The 17730-nt window shown below is 32.7% G+C and overlaps 1 protein-coding gene across 1 annotated transcript in view; it reads right to left on the bottom strand.

Annotated features, from left to right (window-relative positions):
* Window positions 1-17730, bottom strand: part of UNC13C (unc-13 homolog C) — a 744392-nt gene that overhangs the window by 73040 nt on the left and 653622 nt on the right. Inside the window, exons 25-27 of the mRNA XM_051980682.1 lie at window positions 12808-12957; window positions 5836-5959; window positions 3775-3831 (exon numbers count right to left, since the gene is read on the bottom strand). Of these exons, the coding sequence (XP_051836642.1) occupies window positions 3775-3831; window positions 5836-5959; window positions 12808-12957 (331 nt within the window). The remainder of the gene's footprint in view (window positions 1-3774; window positions 3832-5835; window positions 5960-12807; window positions 12958-17730) is intronic.

The following is a 17730-nucleotide window of genomic DNA, read 5'->3' as shown; positions in this document are numbered from 1 at the left end:
TAGTAGTGGAAGTTATGGACATATTCCCTAGGTTTTTTTTTTTTTTTAAGAATGCTAAACAATTTAAAATGTTTAAGTATCTTCTGGTTAATTATCAATTTCAAAGTGATAAGATATATAATACCTCACTGGTGACCTATTTCATATCCTGAAGCAGTAATGACCTTGTGGAGATATATGTCCCTTGTTCTCTTATATATTAACACAATTGAGGAAAAGTGACCTACTTCAAGAATCAGCAATTAGTTCATCATTTCTCTAACAGAGATGATTTTGTCCCCTCTCTCCCTCCTACAGAAAAGAGTTCTAGTGATGCTTAAAAAAAAAAAAAACATGGTTTATTATTTCTCAAGTACTCTCCTCCCTCTTTTTACATAAAGAAGTAGTTGAGGAAAATGAATTAACTCACTGGGCAAGTCTGATAACGTATGCCTTATTCTTCTACTCTAATCCTTCACTTTTTACCTGATAGGAAGAAATATGCTTCATCATTTTCTGATACATTAAAATATTCCTTGACATTCGTGTGGTTATTATGTTAATTATTCTTCTGCTTACTCTCTTCCTATTCTATTACCATGTATCTATTCTATATTTATTTTATTAAAGCTTTTTATTTTTCAAAACATATGCATGGAAAATTCTTCCACATTAGCCCTTGCAAAACTCTGTGTTCCAATTTCCCTCCCCCTTCCCCCACGCCCTCCCCTAGATGTCAAGTAGTCCAAAATATGTTAAACATGGTAGAAATATATGATAAATATATATGTACATATATATATACATATTTATACAATTATTGTGCTGTATAAGAAAAATCAAATCAAACCAGTAAAAAAAAAAGGCAAAAAAAATGCAAGTAAGCAATAACAAAAAGAGTGAAACTTTTTCTCTCTATGCTCTCTATGAAAGAGCATAGAAAATGCTATGTTGTAAACTACACTCAGTTCCCACAGTCCTCTCTCTGGAGGTAGATGGATCTCTTCATCACTGAACAATTGGAATTGGTTTGAATCTTCTCATTGTTGAAGAGAGCCATGTCCGTCAGAATTGATCATCGTATAATCTTGTTGCCGTGTATAATGATGTCCTGGTTCTGCTTGTTTCACTCAGTTCATGTAAGTCTCTCTAGGCTTCTCTGAAATCATCCTGCTGGTCATTTCTTACAGAATAATAATATTCCATAACATTCATATACCGTAACTTATTTAACTATTTTCCAACTGATGAACAGCCAATCAGTTTCCAGTTTCTTGCCACTACAAAAAGAGCTGCCACAAACACTTTTGCACATGTGGGTCCCTTTCCCTCCTTTAATATCTCTTTGGGATATAAACCCAGTAGAAACACTGCTGGATCAAAGTTTGATAACTTTTTGAACATAGTTCCAAATTGTTTTCCAGAAAGGTTAGATCCATTCACAGTTCCACCAATAATGTATCAGTATTCCACTTTTCCCACATCCCTTCCAACATTCATCATTATCTTTTCCTGTCATCTTAGCCAATCTGAGAGGTATATAGTAGTATCTTAGGGCTGTCTTAATTTGCATTTCTCGGATCAATAGTGATTTAGAGCACCTTTTCATATGCCTAGAATCTATAGTGATTTTAAAATTATTTTCATATATTCATATTTTATCCCATATTTAATTTTTGTCTTTATAAATACAGCAACTAGCATGATACCTGAAACATAACCCCCCCACTAACTTTACATGAATACTTTACATGATATCAGTTTACATAACTTTTTTTTTTTTTAAGATTTTACTACCAGGCCTATAGTTTTTACCTTGTTTTGCAGCAGACAGTCTTTAGGGGGCTTCAGTATTCCCAGTGACAATCACTTTGGCAACACGACCTTGTAATATATCATTTTTCTCAGTTCCAAAAACCTCTTTGACTCCTCACCAGTCACACACTGACATAGTGTTGTTATATGGTAATTCTTAGTATGTCTTATAATTATTGACTATCTAGTCTCTGAAACATCACACTCCAACCACAAATTCTCCCAGTCTCTCCCTCATATTCAACCTATTATTTGTCTTCATTGTGACCTTCATCCCTATTTTTCCAGTCCATCTCTTCCATTCTGGTTTCACTTGCCTCCTTATAATATCTTGGCATGTCTACCAATTTAATGTTTCTCTAACTGCAGTAAAATCTCTAGAATAATTCATGTTATGGCCTTTGCCACTCCTAATCTTGGGATCTTCATTCAGGATCACAAAAGAAATCTCATTTTGCCACTTCTAACCCAAAGCTGCTTAGTGAGGATTAGCTGAAAAAAAATATCATGAAATCCAACTGTTTTCAACAATTAACTGATGATGAATAACTTCAAGTTTGCCTTTGCTGCTGTTTATGACAATTCCAATCTATTTATTTTCTCTATCCTAAACTGCGAATATTCTGTTTTTTCTCTTTTGGTTACCATATCTCCAAACCCTCTACATATCTGTAGCAGAAGACTTAGCTATCTATTTTCCTGAGAAAAGAGAGGACACCTGTTATGAATTTCCATAGTTCTGTCCATTCTTCAAACTGCTTCAGTACCCAACACCACCTTCTTTTCTTTTTTTCTGGGTTATCTCACAGGGGACATAGTTTTACCATTCATCAAGACAAATCCACTACTTCCCGCTCTTGCTTCACACTCTTTCCCCTCTTCCTGAATACCACTTCTAGAATTATCTTTAAGACAAAAACAACATACTAATGTCTTTTGCTATATACATCATGACATTTCTGAAGGTAGAAGATTCTCCCCTCACTCTATTCCTTCAGATGAACTTAAAGGAAAGCAATTTGGCAAGAATACAAGATATTATGACTCATATACTAATGTATACATCATTCAGCTTTAGTGATCCTCTGACTTTGTCATTAGTAAAGTGTGTTTCATTTTCTTTTCTACAGGGACATTTGTTTTTCTCAGAGTACAGCTTCCTTTTAGTATTCTTTTAGTTTACATTTTTAAGTCATTGAATATAGCACTTCACATTCTGTTTTTTTATTATTAATAAGAAATTATATTTTTAATGAATATCTCTTCTGCTCAAGGACTTCAGTGATTGCCTATAGACTACAGAGAGAAGTTCAAAATCTGCTATTAAAAGTCCTCTGAGGGGCGGCTATGTGGAGCAGTGAATAGAGCACCAGCCCTGAAGTCAGGAAGACCTGAGTTCAAATCTGTTCTCAGATACTTAACACTTCTTAGCTGTGTGATCCTGGGCAAGTCACTCAACCCCAATTGCCTCAGGGAAAAAAAGTCCTCTGAAATCTAGTATCACCTGGAATTCCTACCCTTATCATAGATCATTCTCCATTTATGACTTCTAAAATGTCTCTGTGCTTGAAATGTCTTCCTACACTGTCTTCGTCTGTCAAATTTATGCTCAATCTTAAATGGTCTCCTCTACTGCTACTTTCTACAAGAAGTCTTTTCTGGTCCCTACCATAAATGATTACCTTCTTCTCTGACTTTATATAGTACTTTGTTATTAATCTCAAATATAATTTTGTTATACATTGTTATATAATTATCATATAAGATAGTATGCTGCATTTTTCTTAAAAAGCCTCTTATCTCCTTCCCAGACATTAATATCTTTGAGAATAGGGTTTAGGTCTTACCTAAATTTGTATCCCCATCTTCCTCATATTCTAGCATCTAGTGCAAGGTTCTGCACATATAGATACTTAATGATTTTTTTTTCTAAGTCCTGGTTGTTTTAGAGGTTTTTAGATTTTCATTTAATGTTCTTACCTTCAATTTAGATAGCTGTCCAAGATCCTTAGCTGCACTGAAAATCATTTGGGGTCCCTGAAAAGAGAAGGAGAAAAGTTAAGAAACTGCTCTTTCTAACACAGTAAAAATGTGATCAGTGATGAGAACAATTATACTCTGTCTCAATTGTTAAAAGTGCTAAAACTTTACAGGGTTATATCAAAATTAGTTATTATTAAGATCATTATTGCAGAATGTTACAATGGGAAAACTTCTGATTGACCAAGAATTGAGTTTGAATCCAGATTCTGGATTCAATGGATTCAGTTCTCATGGAGCTATGTGAAAAAAAATACATGCCAATTACTGTTGGAGAAGAAATTTACTTGGATTTTTTAAAAAAGAAGAAATAAAGATAGGAATATGTAAGTAAATGCTGACCAAAAAAAAGTATGTGGTTGTTCTTAAGTATAATATACATGAATTTTCTTCATCAATTTCTTAAGTGATCAAGGGTCAGCAAATTGTGGGCAAGCTAATTTCCATAGCCTATTTTAATATTGAACTAAGAATAATTTTAATATTTTTAAAGAAAATCTTATCTCATAAAAGGCATAATTACCTCATGAAATGGGAAACTGAAGTGTTTTCACATTTATTTGTGGCTTGGAAAATAATATTTTTCAAATAATGTGAGATGCTTATCCTGGGAATTAGCTAAGACCTTAGTTCAAATACTGCTTGTTAAATGTATTAGTCATATGATCAGGGGCAAACTCTTTTATTCTCTCCAAATTTCAAGTTACTTTTCTATAAAATGAAAGTAATAACATTTGCAATAAGAACCTCACAGGGTTGTTGTGAGTTTTAAACTTAAGAATTTCTATACAACATTTTTTGCAAATATTAAAACACTATATAAGTGTTTTTCTTTTATTATTACACACATTTCAAGTGCTGTGTTGGACCTTTATTAATACCAAGCTACTAGTTGCCAAGTATGCAAACTATATTATACTAAAAGAATCTGATAGTATTAGAATTTCCTGTTTTGCTTTTTCGCATCAAGAAAGTTTGGGTTCGTGGGATTTATGATTTGAATTTGTGGTTACTTGCTCAGCCCAATACCTATGACTAGTGTTTATAGTCAGGAGTAACTCTAGTCTCATACTTGTCCCTTGTGCATCTTTGTTGGCAATAGGTAACTCCTCCATACCTGCTTTTTGATGTACTTTAAAATGAAAATATTACATTTCTCAAACTCATCATATAGGCCTGCACCATTAACCCAAGTGAAGACATTTCAGGACAATTTAATCATTCAGAAAAAGCCAAGGGCATAAGAAGAATAAAGAGAATATACAAATCTCTTTTTCTGTTTCTGTCTCTATCTCTGTCTCTCTCTCTGTGTGTGCGTGTGTCTCTCTCTGTCTCTGTCTCTGTCTCTCTCTCTCTTTCTGTCTCCCTCCCTCCCTCCTCCCCCTCTCCAACCTTTCCTCCACTTTCTTTTTCTCTTTTTCCCTCGAATTTCTATTCTTTGAAGAGAAAGATCTAGTGGGATATGTTTTTACAATCAAATTTGTGTCCCTGTGCATGCTTAGTGAATAATAGCCAATATCTGCATAATGCTCTAAGGTTTGCAAATCACTTTATATATGTTATTTATTTGAGCCTCATAAGTACTCTACGAGATGGATAGAACAGATATGATTATTACCTTCATTTCAGAGATATCTGAGTCAGAAGCAAAATAAATTCTCTAAGTTCATATAGAAAACAATATGGGCCAAGACTTTGTAAAAAAATAATTTGATAGCATCACTCAGTTTATAGGGGGATCTAGTAACAGTGAATCTTTAGACAATATTCATATTAAAGAGATGTACATGCACATAGTTTCCCTCCAATTGGATATTAATTAAATTGGATCCCCAAGGAAAAGTGCCATTAATATTATCAGTGTTAGGAAAAAAAATTCCCTGATCAATGTTTTCAGAAGGCTGGTTTTTGAAGGTTTCTTCAAGTTCCATATTGTTCAATTAACCAAAACACCTAAAAGTAATGTTTGAAACACATATATTCCAGAGCTGAATTCCTTACTGTTTGATCTGTCAAAGGAGGAAGAACAATCTGCTTTTCTATTTTGTTGAGGACAAGCTTCCACAGTTCTTTCAAAACCCGCTTCAACACTGTCTTTTCACAGATTTTCGCAGAGAGACTTAAACTGAAATAAAACCAAGACATTCATTTTGAAATTTCAAGTTAAATACTTACATGTCTCTTTAAAATCAGGATTTTGGGGTAGTTAGCCATCCAATTTCTCATGACTCATCAATGTCTTCATGATGTATGTGGGACTATAAGTTTAAAGTTGGAAGAGATCTCAAAGTGTATCTGGTTCATTTCTTTTGATCTTTCAGATGAAAGAACTGAGATTGGGGAATGACATGTCCAGAGTTGGACAGATAGTGACAGAGGAAAGAATGAAACCCAGATCCTCTGATCCTAGATTCAATGATCTTTCTACTTTTCTGCTTTCAAGGTCATACAGATAATATGTGGTAGGATTAAGCCTTGAACCTGGATTCTCAGATTACAATTTCCACCCCATTTTCATTGCACAATACTTTTATGTAATGAAAAACATGTCTACTCATCACATTGTGTGTTTGGTATAATATAAATTCATTATACATTTTTTTTTTACCATTAATTACTTCAGTAATGGATAATAAGACTTCAAAAACCAAAGGAGAATCCTGTAATTTTCAAGTAGAAAGAGTTCCTAGTAGCCAGCTACTATAATTCATACCTGATAAGAATGTGCATTTTAACATCTAATAAGTGGTCATCTTGACTTTTGAAAGATATTTTCTCAGAGTGGAAACCTGTCATTTCCCAAGGCACCCCATTTACTTCGCTCTTACTAGAATTTTGTTTCTTTGAAGTCAAGCATAAATTGACTTCTTCCCATCTTTTAAATTGTTCTTGTTTGTGTCCACTGGGATAAATAATTTTAATCCATTTCCCACTTGAAAGGTATCCCTTCAAATATTTGAACACAGATCTCCTGTCCATCTCAAAACTTTTCTACCTCATGCTTAACTTTTATAGATCCTCAAACTGTTCTTCATACACCACAGACATAATGTCAATTATCATGATGGATATATTTAAAGAATGCACAAAACATTCATTTACAAACAAAATGTTTTTGATTATATTCTTTTCTAGTTGATAAAAAAATCAATGTCTGAGATATATATGTATTGGTAGATTGGAACTGGGTGAAAAAAAGAAGGATCTGGGATCTCTCAGCCCCATCTAGCTTATGCTATTGAATAGTATGCAGGTGATTAAGCAATAACAGATGAAGGTTTCCATGACAAATAATTCCCAACATAATTCTCAATTGACAAGAATTAAATGACACACATCCATGACACAGTGAAAAACACTAAGTAATTTCTATGTTCATCGCTAGCTGTCATTAAACCAATACTGTTACTTAGGAATTTTTGCTCCTTGGAGATAAATTACAACTAACTATCCCCAATGTATGGGAAAGCTATTTGTGATCTCATTAGAGAAAGACAACAGATTATAATTCTTGATAGTTTAAATTAGTTCACTATAAACTCTATTTATGAGGAGATGCACCTAAATATCATTAAGAATATATTAAGCAGTTATAAGGGACCATGGTCCATGTCTAACAGTAACAAAAAGAACAATAACAATTTACATCTATATAAAGCCATTCTTTTACAATGTCACGCTCTCCTACCTCATTGACATATGGAGGTGACCCTGAGTTTATTGAGGCTGTGCCAGGGGATGGTAAACTTCAGCAGTATCTAACAAAAAGCTTCAAATAAAATATTGGCAGCAGACCATGCATACATTCTAAGAATCAATCTAGCTAACCATGGCGAGGCTCATTGCAACTGCTGATAAATTCTTTGGCCATGGTAGACCATGAAAAAATAACAAGAATAATTAGAGAATGGTGCTCAAATCTGTTTACTCCCCTTTATGAAATGAACAATTTTTGTTGAGAGGAAAGAGATAGTTCTATCAAATACTACTGCTGAAAATTCAACAGCCGGAATTCAGAGGCAATTGACCCAAAAGTATAAGAGGAGGGCCAAAGATCAGTGGATCTTTGGGTCACTAGAAACAATTTTCAAAGGAATTACAAACTATAAAAAAACCACATGAAAACATCAAAAAATATTAAAATAAATGCAAGTAAAAAAGTGCAAAGAGAGACAAATGACTCACAATAGACAAGTAGGGAACTACCTTCTAGGAGAGAATAATGAATGCATTGTTAGATACAGCTATGATCTTGAATGATTTGGATTTTTTTTCCCTGACTTCTTTTTGTCAAGAGATGGTTCTTTTTTTGAGAAGAACTAAAATGACTGTGAAGTTTGTGATGTCTAATGACTATGATAAAGATCAATAATGCATTTTCCAAAAACAAAACAAAACAATTTTGAGACCCCTGATGAAACAATTAACATATATTTGATGCTGACTAGCCTACTCAATGGATGGAGCACTGAGCCTGGAATCAGAAGACCTGGGTTCAAATCTGGCCTTAGACAATTACCAGCTGTGTGTCCCTGGGAAAGTCATATAACTCCATTTGCTTCAGTTTCTTTTTCTATAAAAAGAGAAGGAATTGACAAACCACTCCATTATCTTTGCCAAGAAAATCCCTTGAACATTAGTGATGTGCTAAGGTCCATGGATCACAAATAATTCAACTTAAATCAATCTAATACCTTGATACTCAATGATTTCATTTTAAAGGGGAGCACAGTGAAAAATATAGTGGAAAATAAAATTCAGGAATTAGAATTGAGAGAGACTAAAGATTAGAAAGAACAGAGAAATCTTATGCTTATAGAATGTGAATGCTTTCAGAAAAAAAAATCATAAGATGCTAGATATGGTGAGTGCAAAATAATAGAATTAAAACAAAATTGATTATTTTTTACACTTAGGAAAAACTTCATTACTTATGTAGAAAAATCCCTAATTCAGTTTCCTGTGTATTGCAAATGTATGGACAATTAAAAAGTAAGATGAACTGAGAATAAAAATGAGTGGAAAAAAGATATGGCATGCAATTAAAACAGTCTGTTAACCTCTTTACTAAGTGGGAAACAGGTAAACGAATATGCATTCTCATAAATTATAATAATTTCCTAAAGAAAATTAAATGATATAAAAACAAGTGTCAGAATGAGACTAACAAAAATGTAAAGATAGTTTCAACCAGCAAATACTGAATCTCTTTGTCAAGCAGAGTATATGCTTAACATTTTTTTAACAATAAAAATAACTTTATTTGTAAAATCTTACAGAGATAGGTGTTGGAAGATTATAGGCATTATTATTTGAGAAGACAATGAGAATCAGTGGAAAAATCAATTTAAGAAAAGCTTAAGAGCGATAACCAAAGAAGCATTTAGGAAGCTTTTGAAAATAAAGCTGAAAGATAGTTAACACATGAAAAAATGGAAAAGATCTGTGATAATTTTTTTAAGGCTTACTCTCCAAAATAAAACATACTTGAATGGACAACCCACCAACTCATCTTTCTGTCTCTCTCTCAAGTCAATTAAATAATAAACTTAAAGATGATTCTTTAATTAAAAAATCAAATAGAATACTTGTGATGCACATGTATATATGTGTGTTCACATGTATTTTCATACACATGCACATATACACATACCATGTTATGTGCAGGTATATAAATATAGCTATACATATATGTAAGTATGTATAAACATACCTATACACATGCACAAGTGTGAAATGTTTTTCACTAGATATTGCTATAATTCTTAGTTTTTCTTATTTTTAATCCAGGATATAGACAATAAGAAACCACCTGCTCTTTTTATTTACTTAATTAATGCTGGAATTAACTTTCTCCTAGCAACTTATCATTAGCTTCTCACTTTGGTACTGATTATTAGTGAATTATTTCTGGTTCCTAGCAATGATCATAAAGCCTTTTGGTTTCTTCTAAAATAACTTTTTTCTTTTCCTTTTGCCCTTGAGAATTTTTTTAGGAGCATGGGATATGGGCAGCTACTGTTGAGGAAAATTACTTTTCTGTCTTCTTTTTCATTCTGTTTCTAAGATTTTCCCGGTTGCTACTCAGTCTTTATACTCCTATATCTGAATGACCAGAAAATCACTTCTTACCTTGTCTGGGGAATATAAAATCACATGTCTTTTTCTTCCCTCTCAGAGTGGTGATTTCATTACCATCTTTCTCTTTTAAAAAATTCTGCTTTTACCCATGAATGTTTAATAAATCATGTTAGATTAAACATGGTTATTTACAAGGTTACTAAACTGGAAATTTGGGAAATAACATTAGATTTATGGCCAGATATTTTATAAAGTATTGATACATTGTATTTATGCTTATGAAGTATTATTATATTATTAAATTAAAATATTTTATAGACAGTTCTTTTGTAAGCTATTTCCTGCTATGTGGGGAGAAATGATGAAGAGAAATAGACTAGTGGAAAGAATGGTCAGGTTGATTCAGAACCAGTTGAATGGCTGAATCCAAAGAGTAGTCTTTAATGGTTTGATGTTACCTTTAAAGAAACATTCAGGGATTTTTTGCTTGGCCATGTGCTATTCTATGCTTTAATCAATGATTTGAGTAAAGCAAAGATGATATGACAATTTCCAGATGTCACAAAGCTCAGCATTATGGTTAATGCTTTGGCTGATAGAGTCAGCATTCAAAAAGCTCTTGATAGGCTAAATTATTGTTCTAAATTAAGATAAAATTTCAATCCATTTATGAAACAAAAAGCATTTATTAAGTACCTTTTATATGTGTGGCATGTGAATGAAACAGTTTTTGCCCTTAAATAGATTAAATTCTATTGCAACTGCAAACTCAATAGGAACAAATAGGATGATGGGACAACTAGAAAGGTTTAATGTTAATTTAAGCTGTAGTAGTAAAGTTTGTGGTGGTAGTGATAATAACAACAAAAATAACTAGCATTTAGATAGCATTTTGAGGTTTATAAAGCACTTCACTGTTTGTTTGTTTTTTTAATTTGATCTTTATAATCCTTACAACCCAGGGAGGTCAGTACTATTATTATCCCCATTTTACAGAGGAGAAAAATGAGGCGGACAGAGATCACATGACTTCCTCAGAGTCACATAACTAAAGTCTGAGGTAGGACTTGAACTCAGTTCTTTCAGTCTCCAGCTTTAGTGTTTTATCCTCCATAAGTCCTAGTGGCCTCTAAAAGCACTAGAAATGAGGTGATGATAATGTCACTGTACTCTGCCCCCCCTGATCATATCTGGGACAATACATCTGTTAGGGGACCCACTTTAGGAAAGTCCTTGATAAACTATGCAATGGAGCAAGAATGAAAATGGGAGTCATGGAGGACTTCAAATTCTGATCATTTGATGGTCTGTTGAAAGACATGGAGAGGTTTAGCCTGGTTAAAAGAAGACTAGGGAGCATGATAATTATCCTAAGGATCTGAAGAACTGGTATAGGAAAACAGTATTCCATTGGTTCTACTTGACTCCAGAGAGCAGAAATAGGAGTAGATGGAATCTATAGATACAGTTAAGGGGACCAAGGGAATCTATTTTTTGAGATATCTGAGCACAGACCATGTGCCTCAAGACCTCACATTGTTCTGGGCCAAGCTTAGCTCCGATCAGTCCAGTAATTCCGGATAAGGAGTGGAAAGCAATGAAACACTTGTGTATGCACTTATTAATTCAAATGTATGTTATTTCCCTCCTCATTGTTCCCCAAGGTTCAGAAAGACATCCCACAGACCAGCAGGAATTCTGCTAAACCTCCACAGCATCCCTTCTCACAGCTTGAGCATTTTTATACCTCAGGCCACAAACAAGGAATACCAATGCAGTGATTCAAACTCCAGTCTTTTGGCCTTTGCTCTCTTAAAAGGAAAGCAGTCAATATAAAAAAGACAGAGTCTTGAAGTAATGGATAAACATATGATTTGTAATATATAACAATATTTTAAAGAGTTTTTTTAAAGTATGAATTGGTCTCCAGCAGTTATCAAACTATTGTTTTCTTCATACTATTAAAATTATTAAGGATCTATTCAAAGAATTGTTTATATGGGTTATATTTACAGATATTTGCTATATTAGAAATAAGAACTAATTTTGAATTTGCAATCCCTCTGAAAGAAAGCCTGAGGTTCTCTGGGCTATACTTAAAAAATCACTGACTCCAAGATGGAGATGGCCAGGGATATCTTTTTCAACTCTGACTTATGTGATTGTGCATATAATTAAGTTTACTAATTAATAGTCAAGTCTAGCAGTGCCTGTAAAATTTTATCACATAGAAAAACATTATTTAAAAAAACTGTTCTACTGGTATTTTCTGGTCCCATAATACATTCTCCTGCTACCTCCATCCGTTTTCAAAGAACATCTTCCATGCCTAAAATAAATTCCTCTCCACATCTCTGTTCTTTTTAAATCCCTGTACGACTTACAACAAACTCAGATGGTACCTCCTCAGTGAAACTTTCTCTGGCTCATGTTTGTTAGAGCATTTTGCCTAGAACTCTTTACCCTTATCACATTCTACCTTGCAATTTAATTATGTGAGCATGAGTCTTAAATATCCTATTAGATTCCTTGAAAGCAGGCACTTTCCAATTAAATCTTTGTATCATCATTTCTCAATATAGTGTTGAAACCATAGGATGCATTTAATAAATCCTTGTTAAATTGTTGTAAAATCAAACTAAATCCATAGCAACTAAACTCAGAATAACAAATTGGACAGACCAATGAAAAGAAAATTAACTCCATTCAATTCAATTCAAATACTTATTAAGCACTGAATAAATGAAGGATATTGCATCTGGCATAAAGGTAGATAAAAAAGATTAAATTTGACACCTCTTTGCCTCAAGGAGTTGACAGCCTGCTTTCATGATAAATAAAATCAAAATTAATTAATTCCCAGAATAGTAGTTAAATACCTGAAGTACTTACGTTTTGTCCAAGAAGTCCATAAGAGGTCGTAGTACAATTTCTGCATCCATAGCTGCATTGTTCTTGTTGGAGGTGGTATTTCCATTTCCTTTCATTTGATTCAATTCTAAACTCATTTGCTTCACACATTCTTCAATTACGAGCTGGAAACTAAACATATATACAACATAACCCCCTACCCCGAAAAGGAATTTTGGAGAACAGTTTGACCATGTTCAACCTTCTATGTTGTAACTTAAATAGCTTTTTGGGGATTGAAGTTGGGGAAGGGGTCAGTCCAAATTTCATAGTAAGGTGCTCCATAAACATGGAAATAAGCAATTAATATTAAGTTTGTGATCATGACACCTGTGGGTTTCATTCTGACACAAATCCTAATTGTTCATGTTCTCTTCCAGCTGAAATTACTTGTATTTAATCTATTTGTATGTTTTATTCACCTAGAATTTAAGTTCCTTGAAGGGTGACATCATTTACTATTCTTTTCCTTTGTATATCTAAGATACAATGCGTTGCACAAAATAGATGTTTAAATAAATGATTGGTGGATGAATTAAAAGAATTGTTAAAATTCTTATGTGCAAAATACTGTGTTAAGCCCTAGGGATATTTTGGTATATATATTCTAAATTATTTGACAGAGCCAAGGACTTCTGTGGCAGATTTTTTTTCCCTTGAATCAAGAATTTGTGGTTATAGGTACATTGTTGAATGACATTTGTATCACTGACTTTGGACAGTGATTTTATAAATATTAATTGATCATTTGGCCCACCACCTCCTCTGCCTGATTCAGTTGTAAGACTTTTCTTTGCCTAAAATTTGTATAGTTAGCCTCTTTTTCTTTTTCAGGAATTGAAAAAAGTGATGAAGAGCTCATTTCAATCTAATGAAATAACATCAATGCAAGGATTCCACTTCTTTTTTCATTCCCCAAATCCTTAAAAACATTTTAGAGATGATTGAGAAATTACATATATTAGAAGAAGAAAGAAAGCTAGGAGTGGCGATGAGAAAAGAAAATTTTCATACCAATAAAAGGATCCTGAGAAAAGAGGGAAATTCATACAATCAAAATAGAGAAGAAAGATAATATCCTTCCATTTCAGGCTCAGACTCTTTTTCCCACTACTCATTCTGGTTAATTATAATAACAAAAAGTAAATAATACTAATAGTTTCATTAGATTGCTATATTCAAGCAAGGTAATTATCACTCTAATGATTCTCTCAAATTATCATTATCATTAATATTTCAAAGCTATGAAATAATAGAACGATAAATATGCCTTTTTCATTTTAGACTTTAAGCAGATCATAGGATTAAAATGGAGAGGAACTCAGATTTTATCTAGTTCAATAACTCATCTTAACAGCTGAACAAATTGAACCCAGATAAATTTGGTGTCTTGATCAAGGTGCTCAGAACCTCTGATTTTGAAGCCAAAGCTCATTTCAGTATATCACACTACTCAACAAAATCTTATATTTTTGTAAAAAAAGATAGTTCTGTCATATACTTCTAAATCCCCTTTATTGCTCATACCTAAACAATGAATATCTTTAATGGTCTCTGAAGAAATAAATCTAAACAAAGGATAACATTATATATATATATATATATATATATATATATATATATATATATATATATACACACACACACACATATATTTAATCAGTTGATTTGCCGTTCAGTCTTTAAGGACAGCTCATAATGCCCCACCTTTTTATGGGTCATTATGAAAAGTATGAGGAAAGAGGGACATATTTTTGCTACCATGGAAGAGAAATACTCTTCTAAAATTCTCTTTCCCTTGAGGAGTGATATTTTCATTTAGGAAAGTGAAAAGCCATTCTGCTGATGGAATCCCCTCAGGAACCATTGCTATAAGCTTTATCTTGGAATTAATAATCCATTCCCCTATAATAGCCAAGATTCTAGGTATCATGAACAAAAATAATGAAAGCACAACTGAAAACATTCTACTCTGGAATTAAATGATGGTGAATTCACACTTGCTATCTACCATGTAGGTTTGCTTTCAAGGACTGTTTTTCTCCCCATTTCTTTTTTCCAATCATTTTACAATTAAAGGAAATTTTTTTTTGCTCACTTAAAATAAGCAAATTCTACTAAGTAGTCATGGACTTTATGAGCTCCCAAGGACCAAAAAAATCTCACAAGAAAGGAAATGTATTTAATGGCTTTATTTATTCAGAATCATATCAGGTCAGCTTTATATGCCAAACACACATTTAGCGGAAACATAAAAGAAACACCTTTAGTACTTGAAATTGTTGCTTGTCTAGCTTCCTAGTATTTGGGTCTGAACTCTAAAATGCATCCTGTGTTTGTCAATAAAGAATCTGGGCTTTTAATTGCCTGTCTCAAATATATCCTGAATTTCCTATAAAGATATCGCAATGTAGCAAATGACATAATTATTGAAACAAACTTTAAAACACAAAGCAAAATTGATCTTCCAGAAAATATATTTAATTTATTCAATAGAAATAGCCAAATTGTCTATTTTGGATCCCCTAACTAATAAAGCCTTTGGGGCTTTCATGATTCAAGTCACATAAGTCTTGTCTATCTTGTTTGGTATAGATAGAGCCACAGTGATGGAAGCAAAACCATATGTCCAGTGGTGAAGTTTGCATGTCAACTTTGGTTAAAAAGAGGTAGCAGATGGCTTGATTTTTTTTTCAGCATTATAAACCTAGAGTAGCATTATTCTAACTAATCCCAAACAAATCACTAAAAAAAATGGCATATTGGATCTGTCTTATAAAATCATCTTCCATTATCACATAATATTCATGTTGAAAGATTATACTTTTCATATTAAAAACCTTTTTTGGTCCAGATCTTTTTCAAAGTCCATTTCATATTTGAAGTTCTACAGCTTGAATTTTTTCAAATTAGAAAGCCAAACTCAGGGGTCCAGTCTGGGTATGTTACCATAATCTGCAAAGAGACCTTGTCCCTTGATGTGTTTGGGCAGATGATATAACTGAGCAGCAACTTAGGTCCAGAAATAAATGGGAAGAAAGGAATATGTTGGATTTCTTTTAGAAATTATAAAACAGTTTTGATTGATTACAATATTCACTGATAAAGGTTCATCTTTTTATGCTGTATCATATTTTTTATTTATTTTAGTAACATTTCCCAATTGCAGTTTTTTGTCTTTGAAACACTAAATAATTAGTTCGGCATAGTTAGAAAGTCCATTTTAGCACCAGAATTTTTAAAAAATCTTAATTAGTATTTTATTTTTCCCAATTACATGGAAAAACAATTTTAATATTCTTATTTTGTTTTAAAATTTTGAGTTTTAAATTCTTTCCTTGTCTTTTCTTTCCCCTCTACTGAGAAGGCAAACAATTTGACGTAAACTATACACGTGTAGTTATATAAAACATATCTTCAAGTTAGACATTCTGTGGCAAAAAAAAAAAAAAGACTAATCCTCCTGTCTCCAAATAAAGGAAGTAAAGAAAAAGTAGCTTTGATCTGCATTTTCAGTCTTTAGAAGATCTTCATTTGAAGATGGACAGCAGTTTTCATCAAAAGTCCTAAAGAATTTTCTTTGATCATTATATTATTGAGAATAGCTAAGTTATTCATAGTATATCATTATTTATTGCTCTTATTGTGAATGCTGTTCTCCTGATTTGTCCATTTCACTTTGCATCAGTTCATTTAAGTCTTTCCATGTTTTTTCCTGAGAACATCCTTATCATCATTTTTTCTTTCCTTTCTTTTTTTCCCCTGAGGCAATTGGGGTTAAGTGACTTGCCTAGGGTAACACATCTAGGAAGTGTTAAGTGTCTGAGATCACATTTGAACTCAGGTCCTCCTGACTTCAGGACTTGTGCTCTATCTACTACACCACCTAGTTGCCCATGATCATCATTTCTTAGAGCACTTTGGTATTATTTTTTCTTCTTTCTCTTTTAAAAAGGTCTCACTTATTTTTCCCTTTCCCCCCTTTATTTTTTATTTGAAAAAAGAGTAAGGAAAAAAAAGGAAAATAGAAAGGAAATACAAAACAAAATAAAGCAAAGCAAAAGAGAATATTGTCATGTGCCCAGCAGAACACCAGAGAGGATTCAAAATATATAACAGCAAATTCATCTGGTAATTTGCAAAAGAAAATATTGTCATGTGTCCAGCAGAACACCAGAGAGGATTCAAAATATATAACAGCAAATTACCAGATGAAGAAAGTAATATTTTATATATATATATATATATATATTATTATTATTATACATTACATATATTATATATATGTAAAAGAAATTATATTCATGAATGACCACTTTTTCTTTACTTCCTTGTAAATTGTTCTTTGGTCCTCTGCTGCTCATCTTATATACTTTATTCTTTTTTTCTCCCTTTCATCCCCCCCACTCCCAAGTCAGCTATCTTTAAGAAAAGATATATTTATGTATAGATATATAGATACATACACATACTCACACTTACACCTACCCTATATGTGTGTGTGTGTGTGTGTGTGTGTGTGTGTGTATAGGAAAGATGTGTGTGTATGTGTATATATACACACACATGTATATATATATATATATATATATACACATACACACACATCTTTCCTATCCCTGCTGACTCTTTAATTAAGTTCTCCTCCATAACTTGCCTTGCTATTACTTAACCTCCCCCCTCAATGATCCCTCCCTTGTCTTCTTCCCTCACCCTTATCTTCCCCTTACACCTTTATTTCTTTATAGATTTTGGAAGGTGCTATACCTTTCATGGTATATATGTAGTGTTATCTTTTTTGAATAATCATACCATCACATTTAACTCAGTTCTTCTTGCTGACTATGAACACTCCATTTAACTGCCCTAATAATGAAAAAAGATTTTAGGAATTAAAAATATTAT

Source organism: Antechinus flavipes, chromosome 2 (assembly GCF_016432865.1).
Source record: "Antechinus flavipes isolate AdamAnt ecotype Samford, QLD, Australia chromosome 2, AdamAnt_v2, whole genome shotgun sequence".
NCBI classification, from domain to species: domain Eukaryota; kingdom Metazoa; phylum Chordata; class Mammalia; order Dasyuromorphia; family Dasyuridae; genus Antechinus; species Antechinus flavipes.
This window is presented reverse-complemented; position numbering and strand designations above follow the sequence as displayed.